Source organism: Thermobia domestica, chromosome 3 (assembly GCF_964235325.1).
Source record: "Thermobia domestica chromosome 3, izTheDome1.hap1.1, whole genome shotgun sequence".
Lineage (NCBI taxonomy): Eukaryota > Metazoa > Arthropoda > Insecta > Zygentoma > Lepismatidae > Thermobia > Thermobia domestica.
Window position 1 is genome coordinate 210,810,691 of NC_137456.1, and position 25,347 is coordinate 210,836,037.

Here is a 25,347-nt window from a genome sequence, read left to right on the forward strand (position 1 = left end):
TGCATAATCTAGGATTTCAATGTCTAGATCATCATTCTTATTCCGCAGATTTAGCTCCGTCTAACTATTACGTGTACTTATTTCCCAAACTTAAATAACACTTGAAAGATGCCATTTTAGATCTGATAGGTGTAGTGCTACGAACAGTGGTGCGAGGAAATCTAGATTTTTTTAACTTTTCTGCAAAAGCTGGAGCACTGTACAGCGGGGGACACTTCTAAATGGTACAGCCATATGGAGATTCACGGCTAAGGTGTACCATTTAGAAGTGTCCCCCGCTGTACAAGGTAGTATATTGACTTTCGGGGGAAGAGAAGAAGAAGTAAAACTCCACCAATCCACGTGCACTCCTTCTGGGTTGGGCTACGAATTTTTCAGCAGTTCCTAGTCAATATGGTAGACGTCACGTCAGTACTTTGAAACAAAATAAGTAAAGGAGCACTAGTATAAACCAATTACTAACTAAAGATCAGCACTCTGACAATACATTTTATGGGGAATCAATTTCATTCCATAATTTTATTATTATCATTTGCAGGAAGGGAAAACACAACTCTTTTTATCTCCTTCAAAAAATTAAGCCCTAGTAGTTGCAAACTAAGCTGTTATAAGCACATCCTCTGAACATTGGAAGCCGAGAATAATGTTTCAGAAAAAATAAGTTTTAAATAAAACAAAATATGAAACTGAAAACTTCAAACCTGGACAAATACAAGCAAGTTACGTAACTGGTTTTACCATTCTTTTGTTTCCAATCGAAGTTGATCCAATGAGAAGAAAACAAGTCGACCAAATCTACTATAGTTCGCTAGGCACAATTATTAAAAAACATAAGAAAGAAGTATAACTAAAATTTACCTCAAAAGGGGCTAAATTAGAAAACAGAAATATGCGTGCATACCCAGACGCTCAAAGAAGAAAGCTTGAGGATTAATCTGCCACATAGTAAATTCATGGAAAGTAGACTACAATTTGTCAATGAGATTGGTTATGATACTGATATATAATACTACATGAAGAATGTTTAAAGATTGTACGAGTCCGGGGGGGGGGTGCAGTCCAGGCGGCAGTCAGGGGGGCAGAAGTAGGTACTAGGGGGGCGCTCGCCCCCCTTGCCCCCCTCTGGCGTCATCACTGTATTGTTATGTTTACTTTTTGAACTTAAGCACTTTCTGTACTTCGGTGGCATCTTTTACTTTCCCTTTCTGTATATATGTACCTGTAAGGCGCACACAAATGATAGAAAAAATTTATTCGAGCAAAGCACATCTCTTTAAAATGAATTAAGTAGAAAGTCCATTAAATATGAGAGAAACTAGTTGCAAAAAAATATCAATAAATAGATCAAGATATTTAGAATATTTGATGTATAATAAATATACATTATACACGATTAATGTAAAATAATCATTGAAATTAACAATAAAGCATAATTTTAAAAAAGCATAATTAAACAAGAAATAAAGCATAATGTGGGTTGCTCTAACAATTAAGTTGTATGAAGACGAGAAGAAAACGAAAGCTGATTCCTTAACGAATTTCGTTGATCATCTTTGTGTCTACAAAAACGCATTCCTAGAAACCTACAAGCTAGGTATCATCTCTGTGATTATATCAGTTTCTAGTGCTACATGTGAAAGGTCATTCTCTTCTTTGAAAAGATTAAAGACTTGTATATGCAAGTCAATGACTCATGATAGGTTGAAAAACTTAGTGTTACTTTATATTGAGAAGAAAATTGCTAAATCGTTAGATCTTTAACAAGTTGTGGATATGTTTGCTGCTGCCAACACAAATAGAAAGATCCTCTTCAAGTAGAGGCATGAACCTATAAGTTATTTTCTTTACCTGTAAAAGTGTATTTGCTTCCACTTAAGTCAACCAGCTACACATACTTTAAACGCCATGATTAAATAACTATTTACTTATATTAGAAATCAATTGCATTAATGAATCCTAGTTGTTTGAGGTACTAAATTCTTATATTTTCACTGTTTTCCAAAGAGTAAAATCATGAACAATAAAGATGGAAACATTCACCTTGAATACACACACACACACACACACATATATATATATATATATATATATATATATATATATATATATTGGAGATGTCCCCCTCAAAATCCTCTTGGGCCCTTCATTGCCCCCCCTTCCCCCCTGAAAAAAACTCTAGCTACGCTACTGGACACCATGCACCAGAGATAAATTCTCTACCACTGAGCCACCGCGGCCCTGCTTGGGCTTGGTCGTCCATACCCAATCTCTCTTTTGGCGTTGCTTAAACAACTTCTAGTTTTGTTCTATATCCAGACTCCATATTGGCGTAGATATTAATATTATAGTCGATTGGTAAAATCAATCTTCCACATTTAAAAATTAAAGTACACACAAGTATAAAAATAAGCATTTATCATAAAAACACTAGCTGCAAGTGTTCAAAATAGATTTATGGTTTCTATAAAATCAATTGAAAATTGCTATTTTTAATTAGGCAGCTAGTGAAAAACAGCAGCTTTCGACTCCAGCCGAGTTTAAACTCAACCTAAACTCAGTTGACCAAAGTGAACTGACCCGACTGACCCGACCCGACAACCCGACCCGATAACCCGACCAGATAACCCGACTGACCCGACCCGACAACCCGACCCGAGTGACCCGACCCGATAACCCGACCCGAGCTGACCCGATTGACTCGACCCGACAACCCGACCCGAATAACCCGACCCGAGCTGACCCGATTGACCCGACCCGACCCGAATAACCCGACCCGACAACCCGACCCGACAACCCGACCCGAGTTGACCCGATTAACCCGACCCGACAACCCGACCCGAATAACCCGACCCGACAACCCGACCCGAGCTGACCCGATTGACCCGACCCGACAACCCGACCCGATTAGCCTGACCCGACAACCCGACCCGAACTGACCCGACTGACCCGACCCGATAACCCGACCCGAGTTGACCTGACCCGACCCGACCCGTTTGAGAGCACTACTTCTGACATTTCCCGGAACAGTGAGTACTATTGCGTGTTTTGGCACTTAGTTGCTGAACGATTCTTTCGTTTGACATCTTTTATCCGTTCCATATTTCTTACGAAAGCCGGAATAATATCAGTTGCATCGTCTTTGGTTGTTCTCGTAGTCATCGATTCTATTTTGTTCTTTCTTCTCCATAATAATTATTTTGATTCCTCCCATCAGGGTGTATAGAAGCTTCATTTTCCTTAGGTTGAAACTTCACTGGAGTCATTCTTGTGTAAGAAGTTTTGTTTGAGCCATCGTTCTTGTAAAGATAATTCGAACTTAAATCAGCAGAGTTTAATTCCATTAATCTAAGTTATAAATCCTCGACAGTTTTCTGGGAAATAACCCGTACCAGCCTTGCTTCCTCCGGTGGTAGACAGATAAGTAATACATCGAATAATTCTTTCTCGTCGTACTATTCAGAATTGAATTGAATAGGATTTTGAATTTAGCATTCCGATAACAGTGAGGCTATATGAGACGTAGATTTACAGATTAAGGTGGGATCAGGGTTTGATTTGTTAATTTACCACTGGGGGAAGGAGTAGGTGGATCTCAATGTGCAGTGCATTTGCATACACATTAGGGGCAGTGGGGCTTCAAAGTTGTGAGATGGCCAAAAATATGTGAGATGGAACTTCCTCTAATCAAAGTTGTGAGATGGAACTTCCTCTAATCAGAGTAATATTTTATGTTCAAATTCAAAATCTAGCTAAACAAAACATTCAATTGTCAAAAGTAACAAAACAATAACAGAAAATGTAGTAAAGACAGAGTAATACAAAATGTACGTACATACAACAAACTAAAGTTGTCTTCTTTAAAAGAAAAACATTACTTACGTTTTAGTTGAAAAGGCGAGATGCATGTGAACATTCTTCGTTATTTCTTGCTTTCCTGGTAGTATTGTCTGTAACACTGTGACGCTTCAATTTTATCAACATTGTTGCATATTTTTCGGTATTAAAGAAACGCAAAGATGGACCATTTATATATACGAAAAGAAGCTTGCTATGTTACAATCTGCATACGATTTCTCAGATCATTCAATGTTTGATTCATAGCACTAAACCCAAATTCACATTCAGCAGTTGATATCAGTATTACTTCCACAGCTTTCTTAAGTTTCTAAACAGCTGGAGGCATATAAGAAGGATTGTTCTTATACAAACAAAATTCTTTCACTACGAAGGAAACACCATTCATTGACTATTTCAACAATTTGGATAATCGAGGGATGGCATCATCTCCGAAGAACACTAGTTCATTTTGATCAAAGGCCAAGAAGCAGGGTTTAACACTGAAGCATCAACGAAGAAGTCTTTATTTGGAAAACGGACAACTTATCTAAAAGGGATTGAAGAAATATCAATAGGAAAGTGTCAAATTTTGTTTTATCACTAGCAGTAGGCTTAGTGATGGACACTCCTTTGAATGTATTTCTTTGCTCTAATTCATTAAGAGCACTTCTTGATCTCGGGGGATCAACAATTTTTAACGCGCAAATTGATTGATATATCAAATCGACTTCTCGTTTGGCTTGAACTGCAGATGCACTTCCGTTATGCAAATAGAGCGAAAGACCTTTCAAAATTTCAAGAACATCATAGATTAATATAAATACTCTGATGGATAACCAGTTGGTTAACTTCTTTACTAAACCCTCGAATTTCGATCTCTCATGCAGCCGACCGGATGTAACTTTACTACATTTAGTCAAAAGTCTGCACAATGCGATGTAACTTTCCCACAGTAATCGCACAGAATTGAATGAAGATGCAATCCAACGTTTTCCAGACACACGACCCGATTTCAGAATATTTGTTTACAGTGCCTCTGATTGTTTAAGTAGTATCTGGTTTGTCGTTGCGTGAGTACGTATTGGTTGTCTTCCCGTGGAGTAAAGAAAACTACAGGAATTGCATTTTAATTGCCACAGAAAATAACCCAAAAATTAACCTATTGGAGCACAATACTTCCAGCATACTTTCACTTCTTACAAGGGCTTGATATGTTAGTCAGCTGCTTTGAAACTAATTGGGAGAATATTTTGAAAAAAAATCACAAGTTATTCTTTAATTGCACAAAAATTGACAGTTCCTAAAATATCTTTTCTTCTTTCTGAAGTAAGGAATATTGATTAAAAGAGCGTAATAAAAAAAACAACTACCTTTTCCATTGTTTTGTAGTGTAATATACGAGAGAAGTGGTGTGTTTAGGAGTGTATATACAATTAAATTTAGTGAATTCAACATAATTATAGATTTTAGTAGACCCTATTATTTTGTATAACTGGAGTGTGGAGTGATTTTAAGTATCGTTGTGTTTTGATGTGTTTCAAGAAGGTGAAAACTGCACCTAAGGGCAACGAACATGTTTCGGGAAGCTGCAAAAGTATTTCTTTAAATGTCGTAGCATATGCTTGTAGTATTTACTGTCTTGCATTTTTTAAGAGTAATAACATACATTTAAAAGCATGTGTGGTATTAAAAATTAAGTTGTTCATTAATCAAAGTTACAATATAACTTTGGCAAAACATGCATCATTATTCATTACTATGATTAATATCATCCTTCCTGTTTATTTGTTTCGCAAATTTGTTATTCAATAATCTCATCACACAATTTTACAGACAGAATTTTAAGATGTTCATGAGCAAGGAATCAAATCTCTTCTTAAACTTTCGTTGTCTAAGGGCACAAAGGGCTATTACCTATTGACTTGCTCCTATCAATTTATTTAATAAAATATGAAATACGATATACGGCATTTTAACTGAAAAAGATAGTATCCTATTAAATATATACAACCTTTCGTCAAACTAAGTGTTAGAAACAACCAGAAAAACTAAGATTTATATAATTGCCCCTCCACTTTTAACATCCAACCACCATAACTGTATATATATATATATATATATATATAGTGGTGTGCAAAAATTGAGGTCGGGATATATAAAATAATATAAAATATTGTGTAGTCGGTGGCAGTAAATGAAAATTCACTCGCACGTTGCCAGAGATCTTCAGGAAGTATACACGTTCCATGTCTAGATGTCAGCATGACCATATCACCGAATGGATCTGATTCCCCAACACGAAGCAGTTGAATAAAAGAGACGAGGCAATGTGTGTCGGTCAGAGAGCAGTTGAGATGCATTCCCGTGTCACAGCAGCATGGTCAAGAGAGAACATTTGGATGACATAACACGGAGAAGAATCATCGAGAAATTTCAACTTCGAAAGAAGGACGAAGTTGACGAATGTTGTCTAGGACTTTGGGATTGTTCAGAGCATGGGGATGTTCCGAACCACAGACAATGTTGTGGGGATGAAAGGTGGTGATTGACCACGATCAACAGCAGCTGACGACCATTACATTGTGCAAGAAGTAAGAAGGAATGAACCTCAAACAGTCAATTACAATATAATTCGAAACACATTATTTTAGGACTGTGGCCCAATCTCACCCTTTACAGTAGCATGCTAACTGGATGTGTTTATATCTTTGCTTGACGAGCATTGTTCCGCTGACACCGGCAGTTCTGTTCGTAATGGTGTCAAGAACACCAGAACTAGACCGAGGTGGCAAGAAGTGGATAACGCCAACCAATCAGAAATGTGTTTCTCGTTTCTACTTCCGGGAGCATTACTCTCCCGAGCTAGTCCTCTTATCTTTCGAGAGATAGGAACACGCAATGAAATCAAAAACATTGTTGTACGTCGTCGTTTCGGTAGTCCATTTTTTTTTGTGGGGAAACATAGTGTTGAATGGGTATATCAACCTTCAAATTTTGAATGCGGTACATTCCTGGTCAATGTTAGTATGACTCTTTACTCTTTCCCCACATTCGTCTTTTCAGAGTTGCATTCTCCGCCAACTTTGTCTTTATGGATGACAATGTGCTACCGCATCAAATACCGCAAGTGGTGGAGCTTTTGGGACGAGAGGATATTAGATAAAAGAGTAGCCTGCCCGTCTCCCCGATTTCAAGCCCATCCATAGGATATTATAGCAATATGTTTTGCAGTATGTCCAGTTGTTCTGAAAATATATATATCAGGTGTTCTGAAAATGGAGCCCACGGACTACAGAGCATTATTCTACAAGAGAAAATAACGCGAAAAATGTATGCATATCTTTCGTGTCCTTGTCTGAAGACGTAAATTGTTCTATGTGGGAACGTCGCAGATAAAGAACCATAGAATAGATCTACTAATCCATCAATTCTTTCTAGATGGCAGTTAAAGTCGACAGATGTTGACACTAGCACCACTTATTTCTGTAAAAATCGATGTAACTGCTTGATGGATTCGTAGAGCGATCGATGACTTTTGCTTTATTTTGATCTGAAGAGTAGGACTCTGCTGCCAGTGGGCGCCATGTTTAGAACACAAGTACTGTACATATGTATATAGCATCAGTATTATGCAAATACTTACTCATATAGCTCAAATAAAATTACTCCAATTGACCAAATATCGGCTTTAACACTGTAATATGTCCGTGTCATCGTAATTTCTGGACATTTATAGGCTAATGTACCAACACGACGATCTGTATACGGAGGACCTTCCCGTTGATTTGTAAAGGAACCAAAATCCGAAATCAGCACTCTTTCTCCCTAAAATATAAAGGTAATCATAACACATATATTATAGTGCAGTAATAATATTATTTGTAATTTAGTTGAAATATGTTGCATTGAATAAAAGGGATAATTTACACCTGCATGTTGAATTACTGGTATTCATACAAAATGGTGTCCCGACAAAACGTACCAGCGACAAAACGTACCACTTGAATTTTCGCGACAAAACGTACCACTTTTGACGACCTGTCAAAAATGACAACCTGTCATGGATTAATTAAAGCATTTCTGATATTTATTCCACGACAAAACGTACCACTTCAAGCTTTTTTTTTTTCAGCGTGTTCACAGATTATTTTCCAGATCGAACAAACTTCTCTTAAAGGTTCTGTACGTGACAAACGTAACACTAAACACGTTTATCAGCGAGTAAGAGAACACGAGTCTTCCAAAATACATTAGACCAATGTGGGTGCTTACATATCTAACAAAAGAGAACATAATGTTAAGAAACTACTTCCTCATGAACAGGTAAAACAACGGCAGTATAAGATTGAGAAGAACAGACAGGTAATGTATCGAGTTGTCAAAGTGCAGAAACTCATTTGTAAAAGAGGGCTCATTTACAGAGGAAATGTAGCAGCCTATAAACTGAAAGACACAGCTATAGATTATGGAAACTTTTTGGATATTATTCCTTTCTTAAGCAAATTTGATCTTCCGCTTAAAAATAATTTAGATAAGGTCACCAAGAAGAGTCATATACGAGGAAGTAAGCAGAATAGTGGTCGCATAACTTTTACTAAACACGGTGAATTATGTTTTGAATGCTATCAACACACTTATCAGAGAAGATATTTCGAAAGAAGTCTCTCAAGCTTCAATATTTTCTGTTCTATTAGACACTACTCAAAATATAGTAGTTTCAATCCAGTGTTCTGTTGTTTTACGGTATGTTTTTAAAATGATTGTTAAACAAAGTATTGTTGTCATTGTAAAATGCATATCTACCACAGGCCAGTGTCCCTGCGGTTTACTGCTGGAAATTCTGCAGAAGTTGAACCTTGATATTAAGAAGTGTATTGGCAATTCAACCGATGGCTCAAGTAACATGCAAGGACAATATTCGGATTTTTTCAATTCACCTATGATCAGTTACATGTGTGACTCAGTTGATTTTAAGTTTAACGGCCCTTTTAGCAGCGAGGCTATATGAGACGGGACTGATTTACGGGAAATCCGAAGCACATGAGCTCCCGCCAGGAATCGAACCCAGGTCTCCCACGACAAAGGCGCATACGCTAACCGCTTAACCGCTAAGAAACTCAGTTACACGTGTGGTGTTACGCTCATATACTCAATCATGTCGTATGTGATCTGACAAAAAATTGCATTGATTCTGTGTCATTGTTCTGCTGAATGACTGTGCGATATTGATGCATGAGTCTTATCAGCGAATGGACATTTGGAAGATCAAATGTTAACAAAGGCGCCTTACAGTTATTGCGGAAACAAGATGGTAGAAAACACACTGTTCTTCAGAAAAGTTTGGTCATTTTACGAATCCAGAAAGTGCTTTGTATATAGAGTAGACCACAATAGTTAAGAAAATTGCTTCTACAGAAAATATCAAACCAAAAGCTAGATGTAAAGCGAAAGGATATATAAAAGATCTTTTCAAGTTCAAAACAACTCGGATAGCACAAATGTTCCTTAAGATATTTCAAGTGACGACCTCTCTGTCAAACTATCTCCAAATAAAGGGTGCTGCTAGTGTAGTTTTATCGGATGGTGCAGATTACTCTGTTCCAAGTGAAAGAGTAGAGAGATGATTTTGAATCCGTTAAGAATGCAGCATTAAGCTTTGTAGAATGGGCCAATTACAAATTTGAAGACTTAGAACGTGATTTCTTTTATTTCTATTGACCTGTCGACAATTCGCCTTCAGAGATGGACCAAGATTTTCCTGTGAATATGAAGTTGAAGCTGCTTCTATCCAATGACCAGGTACTGCATTGACGCATTCAACACAATATTGGACGTGGTAGTTTCGAGTATTTCTTCAAGATTCAAGAAGCAATGTACTTTATGGATTATTTGGACCCTAGACACTTCAACCAAGTAACAGAATTTCCAGACGTGCCTTTCGATAAACTTACATATTTTCTGAAAAACTTCAGTAAAGAAGTTTCCAAGGATACTATAAATGTATTCTCTTGGACTTTTGAAGGACGTGGATACCCTTGAAAGTCAGTCTCGATGACGAGCACAACCGAGAAAAAATGACTATGCTGATGGTGCAAGTGATTCAGAATTAGGAGAAAATACATTTGTTTACAAGGAAAGCGAATGCAAGACGTGTTGCAAAATTGTCCAATGTGCTGCTTTTTAATTTTGCAGAATTGTAAATTTTGCAGTAATACTTATCCAGGTTTCCAGCATACAAATTTTTACTGACTTTGCCCGTAACTCAGGTAACATGTGAAAGAAATTTTTCAAAACAGAAATAAACTGAAATGCATTAAAAATAGGCTAACGAGTACCGTGTCTCAGGAACAATTGAAAACATTTATATTGATGTGTATTGAAAAAGATTTATTAAAAAATATTTCAAATGCAAAAGTGATAGATATAGTAGCATCAAAAACTAGTACACTAAAACATCTGTTAATTTTGTAATATAGTATACGTTCTCCTTGAACTTCATATATTTTGAACAATTCAGAATAATATACTGATGAAAGAATATCAGGTTTTAATTGTCAATTGTTAATACTATTGACTTACTGTAGAAAGAAAACTGTGCAATTGATTTGTGACATTGAGATGCTGGTAGCCCTTGTGGGAGAAAGCGTCCGCGCCCCTCTAATAATACCTATCCGTCCCTGGTCCAAAGCCTGGATAAAGTGTGATGGAAATCAGCAAATATTCAAATCTTGCATATGCAAGATTCTTGCTGGTCTTGGTCTGGCGAGAATCTTGCAGGTATGGTCTTGGTGTTTCGAGAATCTTGCATGCATGGTTTTAGTCTTAGAATTAGTCTTAGTCTTGGTCTTGCATCGGTTCTTTTCTCACCACCAATCTGTTCAACTTTTAACCTTATTTTGGCCCATATATATATACTTATATACCATCGTATAAAGTGGTACGTTTTGTCGCCTGTCATTATTTGATGGCTGATTGGAAGACTCTTCGCAAGTAGCCTTCCAGGCAAGTGGTACGTTTTGTCGCTTGTCATTATTTAAAGTGTTTTTAGAAAACCTTTCACAAGCATCCCTCAGGGTAAGTGGTACGTTTTGTCGGTGGTACATTTTGTCGCTAGTACGTTTTGTCGCGTATTCATACAAAATATGAATTTTGGCTAAACGGCTCCTGAACGGGACGTGTTATCATCTGCATGATCTTCAAATACACTCTCAATAATTAGTCAGGTTTCTAGCCTCAGCAAGCCATTATCACACTTCACATCTCTCAACAACTGGTGTTTCATGCTTGAATGAACTTTATCTTTTTCCTGAAATCAGAATTGCAACCTTCTGTCTTAAGATTAAAAAAAATTAAATCTAAATATTTAACAGAATAAGGGAATATCACTAATAAATTTAATTTTGAGAGTATACTAAGTAATATGAAGTACATCGCATATAATATTATTATTAACTTCCTAGTAATGATAGGAGACAAGACTTGAAACTTAAGGCTTTTATAAGATTCAGGAGTAGTAGTTAACTCTTGCGAGTGACATCTTTCTGGACTATCTTCTCAAACGTAAGTCAGTTTTATCAAAAACGGCTCAGGAGATTCTGCTTATATTTCATAAATAAATATTTAAATCCAATAACCCAAGAGTAATGTGTAAAACAAATTCTTATATAAAAATATGCAGGAAAAATAATTTCCTGTTAGGGCTGTTTTTTTTCTCTCTCTCTCTCTAATACGGCATGCGATTTTATTGATACTTCCTTCAACTTGCAGAAATAACTCTGTTTGGGATTGCAATACATCAAGTTTACGTGAAGTAAAAGGAGTAGGGGAGACTTGCCCAAGATGGGACAGGTCATAAGACGGGACAGTGGCAACACTGCTTCAGAGATAGCATGGGCTTAGGTGATTGTGGCGTCAGTTTGATGAGTACTCAAGAAGGGATTACATACTGTGACAAAGGACCAGCAGCTGGACAAAACGAAAGAAAGAGAAGCAACATTTAAGAATATACCATATTTTCTAAAATATATCTGAAACATTCAAAACCGGTTTTCTACTACTCTGGCACACTTTTTTAAAATGCACAGACATGTGTCATTTTTTTAAAGAAAATGGACAAAGCATTGTAGTTCCACGTTGGCCAAGGTGATTTGTAAAAGGTGATGAAAACTGGAACGGAAGTGTATTTCCTAAGACGGGACAAGCACGAAATCCTAAGATGGGACAATGTCCCGACTTAGGAGAAAAGATAAACTGAATGGTATTTCAAGTTGTATCCCTACCCGTGCATAAACTTTCAAAGGTACTTACTAAGAAAGGTAAGAAGCAGGTTGGTGCCCTAACGTCCGCTGAACGCGGTTGAAATGTTACAATTGTGTATGCTGTGAACGCCTGTGGAAACTATGTCCCTCCAGCTTTCATATTTGCACGAAAGAAGGAAAATCCTGAGTTGACAGACAAAGATCCAGAAGGTTGTGTTCAATTTGTTAGTTCCAATGGATGGATCAGAGGTGAAGTATTTCTCGCGTATCTCAGGCATTTTGCCTCTTATGTTAGACCAAGCAAACAAAACCCGGTACTATTGATTGTTGACGGCCACACCTCGCATACAAAGAACCTTTCCACTTTGGATTATGCGTCAGAAAACGGTATAGTGCTTTTGAGCTTACCACCACACTGTACCTACAAACTCCAACCACTAGATGTGAGCGTGTTTGGTTCTTTGGAACTTTATTATGATCAAGCGGTGGAACATTGGCTTCGGCATCATCCTGGAAGGTCTTTTACTGAGTATCACGTTGCGGAAGCGTTTACAACAGCTTATAGTAAAGCAGCTACTGTGGCTAATGCTTCAAGTGGTTTTCGTAAAACAGGAATCTGACCTGTCAACCGCCATATTTTTTAAGACCATGAATTTGTAGTTCAACCTGTGGTTAGAAGGCTTGATACGTCTGATGTTCGAGATATCAGCGACGGTTCAGAACCTCCCGTTCCTACAAATACCCAGCCTACGCATTCTGTTGACCTCGTACCTAGGGCTATAACCCTTTCCCCACTTGTTAATCAGTCAGTAGTCAACCAAGATAATGCCCTTCCATCTACATCCAAAACACCATATTCTAGCACGTCTGCACCTCAGACATCGCATGTAAACCCAGAAGACATCAACCCAGTTCCTACATTAGGCCTATATTCTCAAGAAAGCAGTCCAGGAAAGAAACTTAGAGCATCAATAGGAGCGACTATACTAACCTCTACTCCATATAAAACTCTTCTTCGATCAAAAGTGTCATATGTTCGCCCTACCCAGGCTGCAAAAGCGTCTCACAGTGTTCCAAAAAGGAAACTCCAGCTGGGGCCTACTCAAACTTTAACATTTTGAGTAACCAAGAAGGGAAAGGTAGTCAAGAACAAAAAGGAATGGTATTGTTTGGTGTGCGAAAATCCATATTCCACTTCAACTGTAGGCTGGATTCAGTGTATGGGTTGTAAGAGGTGGGCTCATGAATCATGTTCGGCTGCGACCAATGGTGTGTATTATTGTGCGGAGTGCAATGATTAGGAGTGAACAGTGTTGACGATTGTGATCATAATTCAGTAATTAAGGCGTATCTAAGGTACATTAGTGAAAGATACCGGTTAATGTAGTGCCTAACTATGAATCGTTCCTTGCTAATAATAATCACAATAAACTAGTTATGACGAAGTGTGTCGCACAGTATCTCCACTGTTGTGTTCTGTAATTGTATCTTCATGTCTAGCCTAATTTTCTTTGTGTGTTTCTCTTTGCGTCATTTTCTTTGTATTCCAGATATTGATATTACTATCATAATTATCTAATTGCTCAAAATATTGTGTATTTGGAACTGAATTTGAGTTGATGTCAAATTTACAGTAATCTATGGTAGTGACTTGTGCTTGTGATAAACAGTTTATAAGTTCATAACAAAACCTACGTTATAACTTTTATAACCTACATCATGTCTCATCTTTGGAACTGCCTTGTCCCAACTTATGCACACTATCTCTTAAGACGGGACAATCACAAGCCTTTTTCTTTCTTTACAAAAATAATGTTTAGTATTGTGGCATGCCACTTGAACTTTGCATTCGTGGAGCAGAAGGAACATACATTTGAATGCATGTGTTACCTTTCTTATTATTACATTTGTGTCTTTTAAATAAATTCTTATTTGAAAAGTGTCCCATCTTGGGCAAGTCTCCCCTAAATTCTACCCGATGTTGCACGTTTGAACATGCTCATACAAAATAATTTTCCAGTGAAACCTACCGAATAAATTATTCGATTTTATTAATATGTGTGTACAGTTATCTTCTTTATCGCATTCAAACAATCCTCACTTGTTGCGATTGAATATAGAAGTGTAAACGGGAACAAACACCCCAGTCTTTGGGATTTCCATATTTTAAATAATATAATAAGAAAATAATTTTCTGTGAAGACGTTAGCCAAATTGCTAGATTTTGACATAATAAAGAGTATAGTTTGTTTATGGCTTAACAAACATCCCAATGCATGTAGTTAAAATAGATCAAGGCCCCCTTATTCTCCCGATACTCTGAAAGTTATTTCCGCGATAATTTTCGTGAAAAGTATTCGCTTTTGAACAACGTAGTATATATATTGCTTGCGATTTAAATTAGTGAAGAATGCGGATAATCCTAGGTAGGTCATCCCGTTGGCACTTGAAAGTCTCTTCAATGGTAACTTTCGTTAAAAAAGAAAAAAAAATGCAATATGTGCATTGTAGTATATTATTTCTGATTCTTCAAATTTGCCTCAATTTCCTTGAGTTTAAAATTTTCAAGCCATCTTTCAAGCCTTTTTTTTCTTTTTCCGCAGCGCGGGTATATGAGATTTGGACGTACAGTTTAATGTCGAATCCGAACCACTATCATTCAATAATCTCCTGCCGGGAATCGAACCGGGGCCTCGTCCATCTAAAGGGCACGTGCTAGACATAGACCAGCTGGGAGGGCTTTCCATCTATAGACGTAGCCAGAACTTTTCGTATGGGTATGCACGAAGGTAATTAATTCCTATTCTTCATCTTACTATAACGTTCTTACGTGCTCATTTGATCTAGCTTTAAGTTGATTTCTAAAACATAAAATGTTATTTTAAGGAATCACTCCGTGTCCTTTTGGCCTAGCCGGCATAATGTGGGACGTTAAACTGAATGAATGATGACAAAGGGACGTATATTTCCCCTGCAATTTTTAACTTTCAAGTACGCCAATGTAGTGGTAATAATTTATACACTACTATTACACTGCCAGTCCTAAGCCTGGATAAAGTGTGAAGGGAAGTTGACATTGCGCCTCGAGGTTGTGGCCTACTTAGTACAACCTACTAGCAGAAGGCATATAATTTATCGTGACATTTTATAAATGACAATATTGCATGTTATAAATTCATGTGGATATTCTAACCAGTAGTATTTTGCCTAGGATGTGCTAACACACTGAAGAATCTCTTGAAGAAACATCCAAATTTAAGGCGCCAACAACTGGAAATCCCCCCCCCCCCACCAAGAAAAGATAGTTTTAAAATGTTAAATTACACTCGAATATTAATCTAGCAAACAGTAGGAAATATTTTTCATACTACAATTTCTAATACTATTATTATTATTATTATTATTATTATTATTATTATTATTAGTAGTAGTAGTAGTAGTAGTAGTAGTAGTAGTAGTCTATTATTATTATTATTATTATTATTATTATTATTATTATTATTATTATTATTATTATTATTATTATTATTATTATAAGCATCGCCGATTTTCTTCTGACATGGTCTTTATTTTTAGTTTAATGTTCCATGATTATGCTTCGAGGCAGTGGCATAGAGAGGGAGGCTCACCCAGCTCGACCCCCCCCTTAGTGCCGTAATATCGAATATGATTTTGTATTCTTATTTGTGATTCCGGTGTTTTGACTTTTTTAAAAATATAATTTATCATCACAAAATATATTTTAAAGTCATGTTCAAAAGAATAACTTGTTCATTCTTGATTGATTTTAAACTCAAGGAAATTGTGGCAAATTTGAAGAATCAGAAATAATATACTACAATGCACATATTGCATTTTTTTTTTTAACGAAAGTTACCATTGAAGAGACTTTCAAGTGCCAGCGGGATGACCTACCTAGGATTATCCGCATTCTTCACTAATTTAAATCGCAAGCAATATATATACTACGTTGTTCAAAAGCGAATACTTTTCACGAAAGTTATCGCGGAAATAACTTTCAGAGTATCGGGAGAATAAGGGGGCATGATCTATTTTAACTACATGCATTGGGATGTTAAGCCATAAACAAACTATACTTTTTATTATTTCAAAATCTAGCAATTTTGGCGAACGTCTTCACAGAAAATTATTTTCTTATTATATTGTTTAAAATACGGAAATCCCAAAGTCTGGGGGCGTTTGTTCCCGTTTACCCTTCTATTTTCAGTCGCAACAAGTGAGGATTGTTTGAATGCGATAAAGAAGATAACTATACACATATTTTAATAGAATCGAATAATTTATTCGGTAGGTTTCACTGGAAAATTATTTTGTATGAGCATGTTCAAACGTGGAACATCGGATAGAATTTACTCCTTTTACTTCACGTAAACTTGATGTATTGCAATCCCAAACAGAGTTATTTCTACAAATTGAAGGAAGTATCAATAAAATCGCATGCCGTATTAGAGAGAGAGAGAGAGACAGAGAGAGAGAAAACAGCCCTAACAGGAAATTATCTTTCCTGCATATTTTTATATAAGAATTTGTTTTACACATTACTCTTGGGTTATTGGATTTAAATATTTATTTATGAAATATAAGCAGAATCTCCTGAGCCGTTTTTGATAAAACTGATTTACGTATGACAAGATAGTCCAGAAAGATGTCACTCGCAAGAGTTAACTACTACTCCTGAATCTTATAAAAGCCTTAAATAATGAAATGAAATCTTTGAGTTTTACGTCCCATGTGTGTGCCGGTTAGGCTAAAGGAGACGGTGATGATGAGTAATGAAATGGTGGAATGAAGAAAGAGGGAGGAAACGTGAGAACCCCGAGAAAACCCACGGCCACGGTGTTTGTCCACCACAAAGTTCACTTGGCGGGGGCTGGGATCGAACCCGGGACTTCAAGCACCCGAGGTGAACGCTCTACCACTGAGCCACCGCGGCCCATATAGATATAAAATCCTTAAGATTCAAGTTTTGTCTCCTATCACTACTAGGAAGTTAATAATAAGATAATATGCGATGTATTTCGTATTACTTAATATACTCTCGAAATTAAATTTATTAGTGATATTCCCTTATTCTGTTAAATATTTAGATATATTTTTTTTTATCTTAAGACAGAAGGTTGCAATGATGATTTCAGGAAAAAGAGAAAGTTCATTCAACCATGAAACACCAGTGGTTGAGAGATGTGAAGTGCGTTAATGGCTTGCTGAGGCTAGAACCCTGACTAATTATTGAAAGTGTATTTGAAGATCATGCAGATGATAACACGTCCCGTTCAGGAGCCGTTTACCCTGAATGGGTAACCCTGAATTTTTAATTACAGTCAACGAATGATGATCACACAAGAAAGTTCGGAAGAAATTTTAGAGTCGATTGTAATTTCTGAGTTATTTGATATTAAATAATAAATGCAAAATTGACTGGAATAATAATAATAATAATAATAATAATAATAATAATAATAATAATAATAATAATAATAATAAATGTATGAGATAATTTGCAGGTTTAATTTTATCTTAATCGTTAAAGGTCATTTACTACTAACAGGTACAAATAGGTTTACACAACATACTTCAAATACACAAGATACTTTACACTTATAAATACATGATATTAAATAATATAATTTTATCTGCCACCATCATAAAGTTTAACGTGATTTTTTTTTTATGCGGACTATTATTTTCATGTGCACTCATTTTTCTAGACAAAAACCACTAGTGTTCGGAGTAATTGAATTTATGAATACATTTTCTGTTATTTTATATTTCGTAGTCAATTTGAATTAGATCCATGGTAACGTCTTCAAGGGTGGTATCGAGTAAAGCATTGCTTTTATAAGTAGAGTATCTCTTGGTATTTGGTTTGTAACATGCAATACGTATCGGAGCTTCTTCCTGGAACAGAATACGGAACTCCTGATTCAATGGAAGAGACGTTAACCACATATACTCCGCGAAGTTCTATGCTACTCTGTCCAAGTATATAAATTCATTTCACTTTTTTTTTTTTTTTTTTTTTTTTTTTGCTTCCTTGCGTCTCGTTTATTCTAAGGTTAAATATCACCTCGAGGTCTGCATAAAGAACCTGAACTGTGATTAGGTGCACAAACTTCCACACCACTTTAAAGTCAGAACCCAAAGTGCTACAAGCACGGGCTAACCTGCTTCCGGGGATTGCGGTGGCTCAGTGGTAGAGCGTTCATTCTCTGGTGCATGGGGTCCCTGGTACGATCCCAGCTCGCGCCAAGTGAGCTTCGTGATGGATAAACACCATGTGCGTGGGTTTTCTCTCGGTTTTCCCGTTTCCTCCCATTGTCTCCATTTCACCATTTCATTCATTTCTCATCGTCACCGTCTCCTTTAGTCTAGCCGGACGTAAAACTTAAAAGATTTCATTTCACTTTTCTAACTTGCTCCCGTTCTCGCTATGTAAATAATCGAGCACAGGCGAAGATGCATTCCTTTGTATCGTTCTTCCTGCGTATAACAATGGTTCACTTGAAGATGACAGTGAAGATGGCGAATATTTGATGTTGAACAAGTGAGAACGGCCGCATTTGATCGCATGGAGATTAAGTGGCACTAAATATTTTATTAGGTATGTTTATCATTTTAATTAAAATAGTCTTGAAGTAACATAGCTTTTGTTTCGTAATATATTCTTTTTATCGATACAGGGACGGTTGTTTCAATTTAACACCAAAAAGTACAGTAGGCAGGGGCGTCATTTGGGGGGTCGCAGGAAGGGGCAATTGCCCCCCTGCGTCTGAGATTTATACAGATGTTATCATAAAATAGTAGAAAATCAGCAAAAAACGCGAAAATTTACTTATATCAGGGATCTTGCCCCCCAAGCAAAATCTGAAATGACGCTACTGACAGTAGATATATGTCTCACATTACCTACATAAATATGCGATTTAGTTGGTGTAAAACTCTCGTTAAATATCTGTGAGTAGATATTTATGATTTTCTAATAAAAGAGAAGTGTAAATATATTTTTCTTTTCAACATAATTAGCTATACCAAATTAAATTATTTTGTAACAAGAACATATTTGAAGATCTGAAGTAAATTGAGATCTAGGTGCCATTTGAACAGTTTTGAGATAATTATGCTTTTCCTAGAGAATTTGTGCCATGTACATACACGTCACGCATTCTATTGGAATGAACTAAACTACTACTTACAGGTTTGGCGCTTAGATCCGAATATACTTAAACTGGTTTGGCTCATAGACCATCATTCCGGTTATAACTCGAAACTTCAGAAAATTGCACTTAGATCGAAATTTACTTCAGGTCTTTATTTCCCCTAAGAAAAGTTTTGATATATAGCCAATTTTTCAATTTTGTTGTACATTGGAGGCGTTTCAACAAAATCTAGAATGTTATTTTTCAACTAAAAATCTATTTTCATTCTTTTCCAGTGTTAAGTTTCAGATAAAAGTTTATCTTCATTTCTTTCAACAACATTATTGTAATTTTTCAACCTTTTAATACGTTCAAATTGGCTTTGCGGACTAAACCGTTGACTCTCTGGATTAGACGCGGTGGCTCAGGGTAGAGCGTTCACCTCCGATGCTTGGGGTCCCTGGTTCGATCCCAGCACGCGCCGTGTGGACTTTGTGGTGGACAAACAGCGTGCTCGTGGGTTTCCTCGGGGTTTTCCCGTTTCCTCCCACTTTCTTCATTCCACCATTTCATTCATTTCTCATAATCACCGTCTCCTTTAGCCTAACTGGCATAACCCTGGGACGTAAAACTTACATATTTCATTTATTTATTTTTTTTCTGGATTAGAGCAGCAAGTGTACTAATTTTTACGTTTCCAGCTCAATTTTTCTAGTACTTTGCTTTTCAGCATTTCTCCCCCACTATGCGTCGTGTAAAACCACTTCAGTTTTAAAATTGTGCAATGTTTCGACAATCGATCGATTGATATCAAATGTAGAAATATTGATATCGAAATATTTCTCTGATCTATGTATCCAATAATTCGATATTTAGATATGGTCGATATTTTCCATCTAATACAGTAAGTAATATAAAGTGATCTTATGTAAGATTGTATTGTACAAAATCGGCAGAACCGTTTGATTTTTGGTTGGAATATTGGTTTAGTTTTTCTGTCAGCATCAAAGCTATGAAAGATGTGGATCTACAGCTTAACGTGGGATCCGAACCACATGAGCGTTAACCGAGAATCTGAAACTTTTGAAATGTACTTTGGAACACTTTATCATCTATCTTAAACTGTGTCTTTATATTGTTACTTTGATTGAAATGTGTTTCCTCACGGAAATATAGAAGGTTCAAAACTAATGTAGTGAAAATAGAGAAGGTCACAAGCCCCTCAAGTTAGGATGATGAAACTGATGGTATACACAGTTCATTATAAATAAATGGACACGAGCCCTTACTTTTTAAAAATTCCCGTTACTTTTTAAAAACTCCCATTTTAAGGGTGCAGGAAGAGGACATGTTGTACATTTTTGCGCCACACTGAAAGCGAGGTTGGTTCGTTGTTTGTGATAGCATCACGAAAAAGAGGATTGTTAGTTGAAATGAATCTTGGAACATGATAGGCATCTCTTCCTCAAAGTGGGTTATTATTCTGCCATTTTGATTATAGAACTCATTCTATGTAGGAAGATCTTCATGAAAAAAGAAGAGTATTTTATGGGATTTTTTCATCATACTTTTTGAAGTGCGTATCCTAAGGAGGAAAGAATTTCGAATATAATTTCCATAAACCTATTCTTCCTGTGCGAAGAGCGAATATTGCAGTTAGTTTCCTTATAAAACTTACCTATGTATAGTTGTTTATATGCCCTATTCAAGAACGAATAGTTTAATTTCTCAATGATTCTATAATTTAACAGCACACTTGGATCGTTTATAGGTCCCATCGATGGTAAATGCATAATCGACCGCTATCCAAGACTACAAGTTCTGAGATGACGAAGAGTCAGGGGGATACATTCCGGCTTTATACAGCTCACACACGAATTAAACACTGAGGCAAGCTCTTCTTAAGACTCCAATGAAAAGTCGACGATTTATACAGGGTGATTTTTTAAAACTCGCAGATTTCATTTGGGTCTAGAATTTCTAACTGAAGTCCGATTTTCATGCGATTTATGGCAAAAGATCAAGGAAAGATAGGAGATTTATGGGATTATGTTTATTGGTTTAAATTCATCCGGGATAATATCGATCACACCTCAAGAAAAACAGCAACTATTCGCCAGTGTACTTTACAATTGGAATGAGGTTTCGGATTTCTGAAGGGAAATTGCAGATTACAAATTAAGTGTTAGTGAGAATATAAACTAAGTGTTAGTAGTAACATCTATAAATCACATGTTAAATAGCTATAGCCGGTTTCTTGTGTCAAACGACGGAGGGATTTCTAGGGCGACCGAAGGAGTCGATAATTGACATCTTCCATAACACCCGCCTGCGGGTTTCGATGCTTCCCTCTCTCAGTCAGAATCGATCCTTTCACTAGCGACCATATTATGTTCCTGTCTGAAGTAGAACGTGAGGCAAATTTGTTCCTAAATGCCCTTTGCGTAGCAGCAACAGATTGCGTTCTCCAAAAACTTTTAACGATAAACTTATGTTGCTGCAAAAGCACACTATTCTCATTCTGTCCTGATAATATTCATACAGTAGCACAGAACTGTACAGTACATTTACCAATACAACGGCCTAGTTTCCTGTTTCTTATTGACCTTTGCGAGGTTGCTATCTAACGAAAAAAAAAAAAAGAAAGAAAACCCTCAAATCTCCACACCGCACCGCATCTCGTTCCAGTTGTAAAGTACACCGGCGAATATTTGTTGTTTATGTTGAGGCGTGGCCGATATTACCCCAAAAGAATTTAAACCAGTAAACATAGTCTCATAAATCTCCCATCCTTCCTTAATTATTTGCCACAAACCGCATGAACATCGGACTTTATGTAGAAATTCTAGACGCAAATGAAATCCGTAAGTTTTTTTTAAAAAAGTCGCCCTGTATATAGATACAAAAACGCTCACTACAACAAAGTAGAATAGAAGATAAGTGCCGCTCAGCTTTGTAATTGCTACTTTAAATGTCGGTTCTTTTTGTTTGTCGAGTATTGATTGCTATCTCCTGTTGCGAGCTGAAATCTAGATCTCCAAGAACTGCAGTGTACCGGAAGCTGAAAATTTGGGAATAGGAAGGGAGAAGATACCGTTTAAAGTTTACTTTTTATCTATCACACTAACATATAATCCAAAGACCCGATGAATTTTCCTCTTAAGGACTGTTTAATTTACAGAATATGTAACATTGAGTGGAATTGACTTTGACATCCCTACTGACGTAAATCGTCAAGATTTTTTTTTTAATTTCACGCATGTATACTAATGTCCAAAATTATTGTCGCATGTCTATCAATATGTTGTTGTAGGAATATAATTTGATAACGAATTCGCCCGGTATTTCTTATAATGTTAGTATGTGTATAATCGGCAGACATGTATGTGGCAAATTTCATATCAAAAGAGCAGTAAATAAGAACAATAAAACTAAAATAATACTTTCTTGCAACATTTAGTTTCACTCATTCTAATTTTCGTATTTATAATTCTTTTCCTATGAAATCTTCCACATCAGTATTAAAAGTACCCATCAAAATCATTATCAAATTATATTCTTACAAGAAGACAGTTATAGATATGCGACAATCATTTTGGACATGAGTGCACGGTACATATAAAGGGAAAATATGTGATTATAAAGAAATCCGGGCTCTATATATAACATATCTCTTGAATATTGACTTATGACTTTTAACCTATTTTAGTTCATTCCTTTAATGATTATTTTTGTACAGCAAAACAAAATTAAAGACATATCATAAAATTTGCATTAAATTAGTATCGAGGGTTACTTACTCTAATTAACAAGTTGCCTAACTTCAAGTCCAAGTGAATTCCTCCGTGGTAATGTATGTGTGCGACGCCAGAGACTACCTGCTTCATAATGTGTCTTCGAGAAAATTTATTAAACACCCTAAAATAGGTGAAATACTTCAAGATATATTCAACATGGACGCAATGAAATGTAAACTACATATCCGCCCTAACGCTAGATGTACCATAAATATAAAGGTACAAGTACTTTTAGTTTTTCAAAAAAGTGGAGAAAGGAATTGTCTAACATGATATTTTGAACGAAAATCGAAATTTTCGATATTTTCTTTTACTTTAACATTACACTAATAGGTTCCGAGACTAAGGGGGTGGGGGTGAGTGATGATGCTAATGAATTAAATAGTAGTAGAAAAGAAAAGTGAACTTCCTCGTAGTAGAATCAGGAAAGAGGAAGGAAACGGAAAACCTTTCAGAAATCCACGTCCATGATGTTTATCCATCATAAAGCCATAAAGCTCGAATCGAAACAAGGACCTCAAGCACCAGAGTTGTTCTTCAAAACAACAATCTTTTCTTTGAAACGACAAACAACGATTGATTGGGTTTTGAATCAAAATTTGAAAGTGAAAAAATCAGTCTGAAGTTGTACATCTAGATATATCTTTATGCTTTTCGGAACAAAAGATCTTTTCTTCCTAATAATCAATAAGAAACGAAAAATAAATGATAATTTGATTTGGAATCCAAATTGGAAAGTGGAGCGATCAGTGTGAAATTGATCCTACATTTATTTTGAAAATATCTCTACGTTTTTCAAAACAAACGATTCTTTCTTCAAAACAATAAATAGCCAATAATTGACTTCGGTTTCGAATCAAAATTTGAAAGTAGGGGTCCTGTGAAGTTAGTGTTCTAATATTATGTAAATAAGTTATATCTTTACGTTTTCAAAACAAACTATTTGTTCTTCTAAACAATTAATAACATAGGGAATTTAAACTATTGACTCGAGTCTTCAATCGAAATTTGATGGTGGTTCAATGTCAAGTTGTCCCAAATTTATTTTATAAATATCTCATTATTATTTTGTAAATAAACGATTTTTCTTCAAAACAACAAATAACAAGGATTTATTTTTGTTTTGAATCGAAAGTTGAAAATGAAGATATTAATGTTAAGTTGGCCACATCCCAACTTCAATTTTTAAATATTTCATTATACTTTTCGAAACAACTGTGTTTCCCTTCAAGATAATCAATAACAAAGGAAAAACAAACGATTGTTAATCTTAAAAATATCGCTGCTTGGATAAGTACAATTTAATATTGGAGTAGATATATAAGTATCACTTTCAGCGTACTTTCGCTTTGGACACATTTTTGTATAGAAATCTCACTATCGAAACACAGTTCCCCTAATTATCTTACGTTAGTGCAAAAGTATTTAGAAATAAGAGTGCAAAACTATTAATCAGAAGTTTAAAGCATTTAACTATAAAATACTTACATATAAATATTTTATGTATAAAATAATTACATCTAAACTTAAACCTAATCACACGTACGATATATTAACTTAACTCTTCTATTCTCTTTTCTTCTTTTTCTCTTCTACTAATGTTTTAAATTTAATATTTCTTCTTTCTTTAAATCAATCCTGTAATGTCCCCAAGCTAAAGTATGTATCCCATCTTCTAGTACAAATCTTTTATCATCGAAGGAGCTTAATGCTAATTTGTTTTCTTCTACTGAAAAATGAAATGAAATCTTTAAGTTTTACGTCCCACGGTTATGCCGGTTAGGCTAAAGGAAACGGTGATGAGTGAAATGAAGAATGAGGAAACGGGAGAACCCCGAGGAAACCCACGAGCACGGTGTTTGTCCACCACAAAGTCCACACGGCGCGAGCTGGGATCGAACCAGGGACCCCAAGCGCCGGAGGTAAACGCTCTACCACTGAACCACCGCGCCCTCCTCTCTTCTACTGAAATTATATATACCTCGATTGTGTTCTGTATTTGATGCATTTCTTAATTTTCTAAGACACAATCGTTATAAACCTTAAAAATATTTCTGGATTAAATATATTTGATTTTAGTCCTTTGGTTTTCTTATTAGATATTCCTTTTTCTTTGTATTTCTTCATCATCTCTATCTCCTTTTTCCTTAATAGCATATATTTTTGATTTAAGACCTACAACCTTCTTTATTACAACACGTTTAAGCTCATCTTGAAATTTTCTTACTACTTTCTTGTTAATCTATTGCAACAAATATTCATTATTTTCTTTGTAACCAAATGTATTTAAGTGCTCAT

At 36.0% G+C, this 25,347-nt stretch overlaps 1 protein-coding gene across 1 annotated transcript in view; it reads right to left on the reverse strand.

Annotated features, from left to right (window-relative positions):
* Window positions 1-25,347, reverse strand: part of LOC145681573 (uncharacterized) — a 69,728-nt gene that overhangs the window by 21,118 nt on the left and 23,263 nt on the right. Inside the window, exons 3-4 of the mRNA XM_081753208.1 lie at window positions 23,053-23,170; window positions 7,481-7,662 (exon numbers count right to left, since the gene is read on the reverse strand). Of these exons, the coding sequence (XP_081609334.1) occupies window positions 7,481-7,662; window positions 23,053-23,139 (269 nt within the window). The 5' untranslated portion in view covers window positions 23,140-23,170. The remainder of the gene's footprint in view (window positions 1-7,480; window positions 7,663-23,052; window positions 23,171-25,347) is intronic.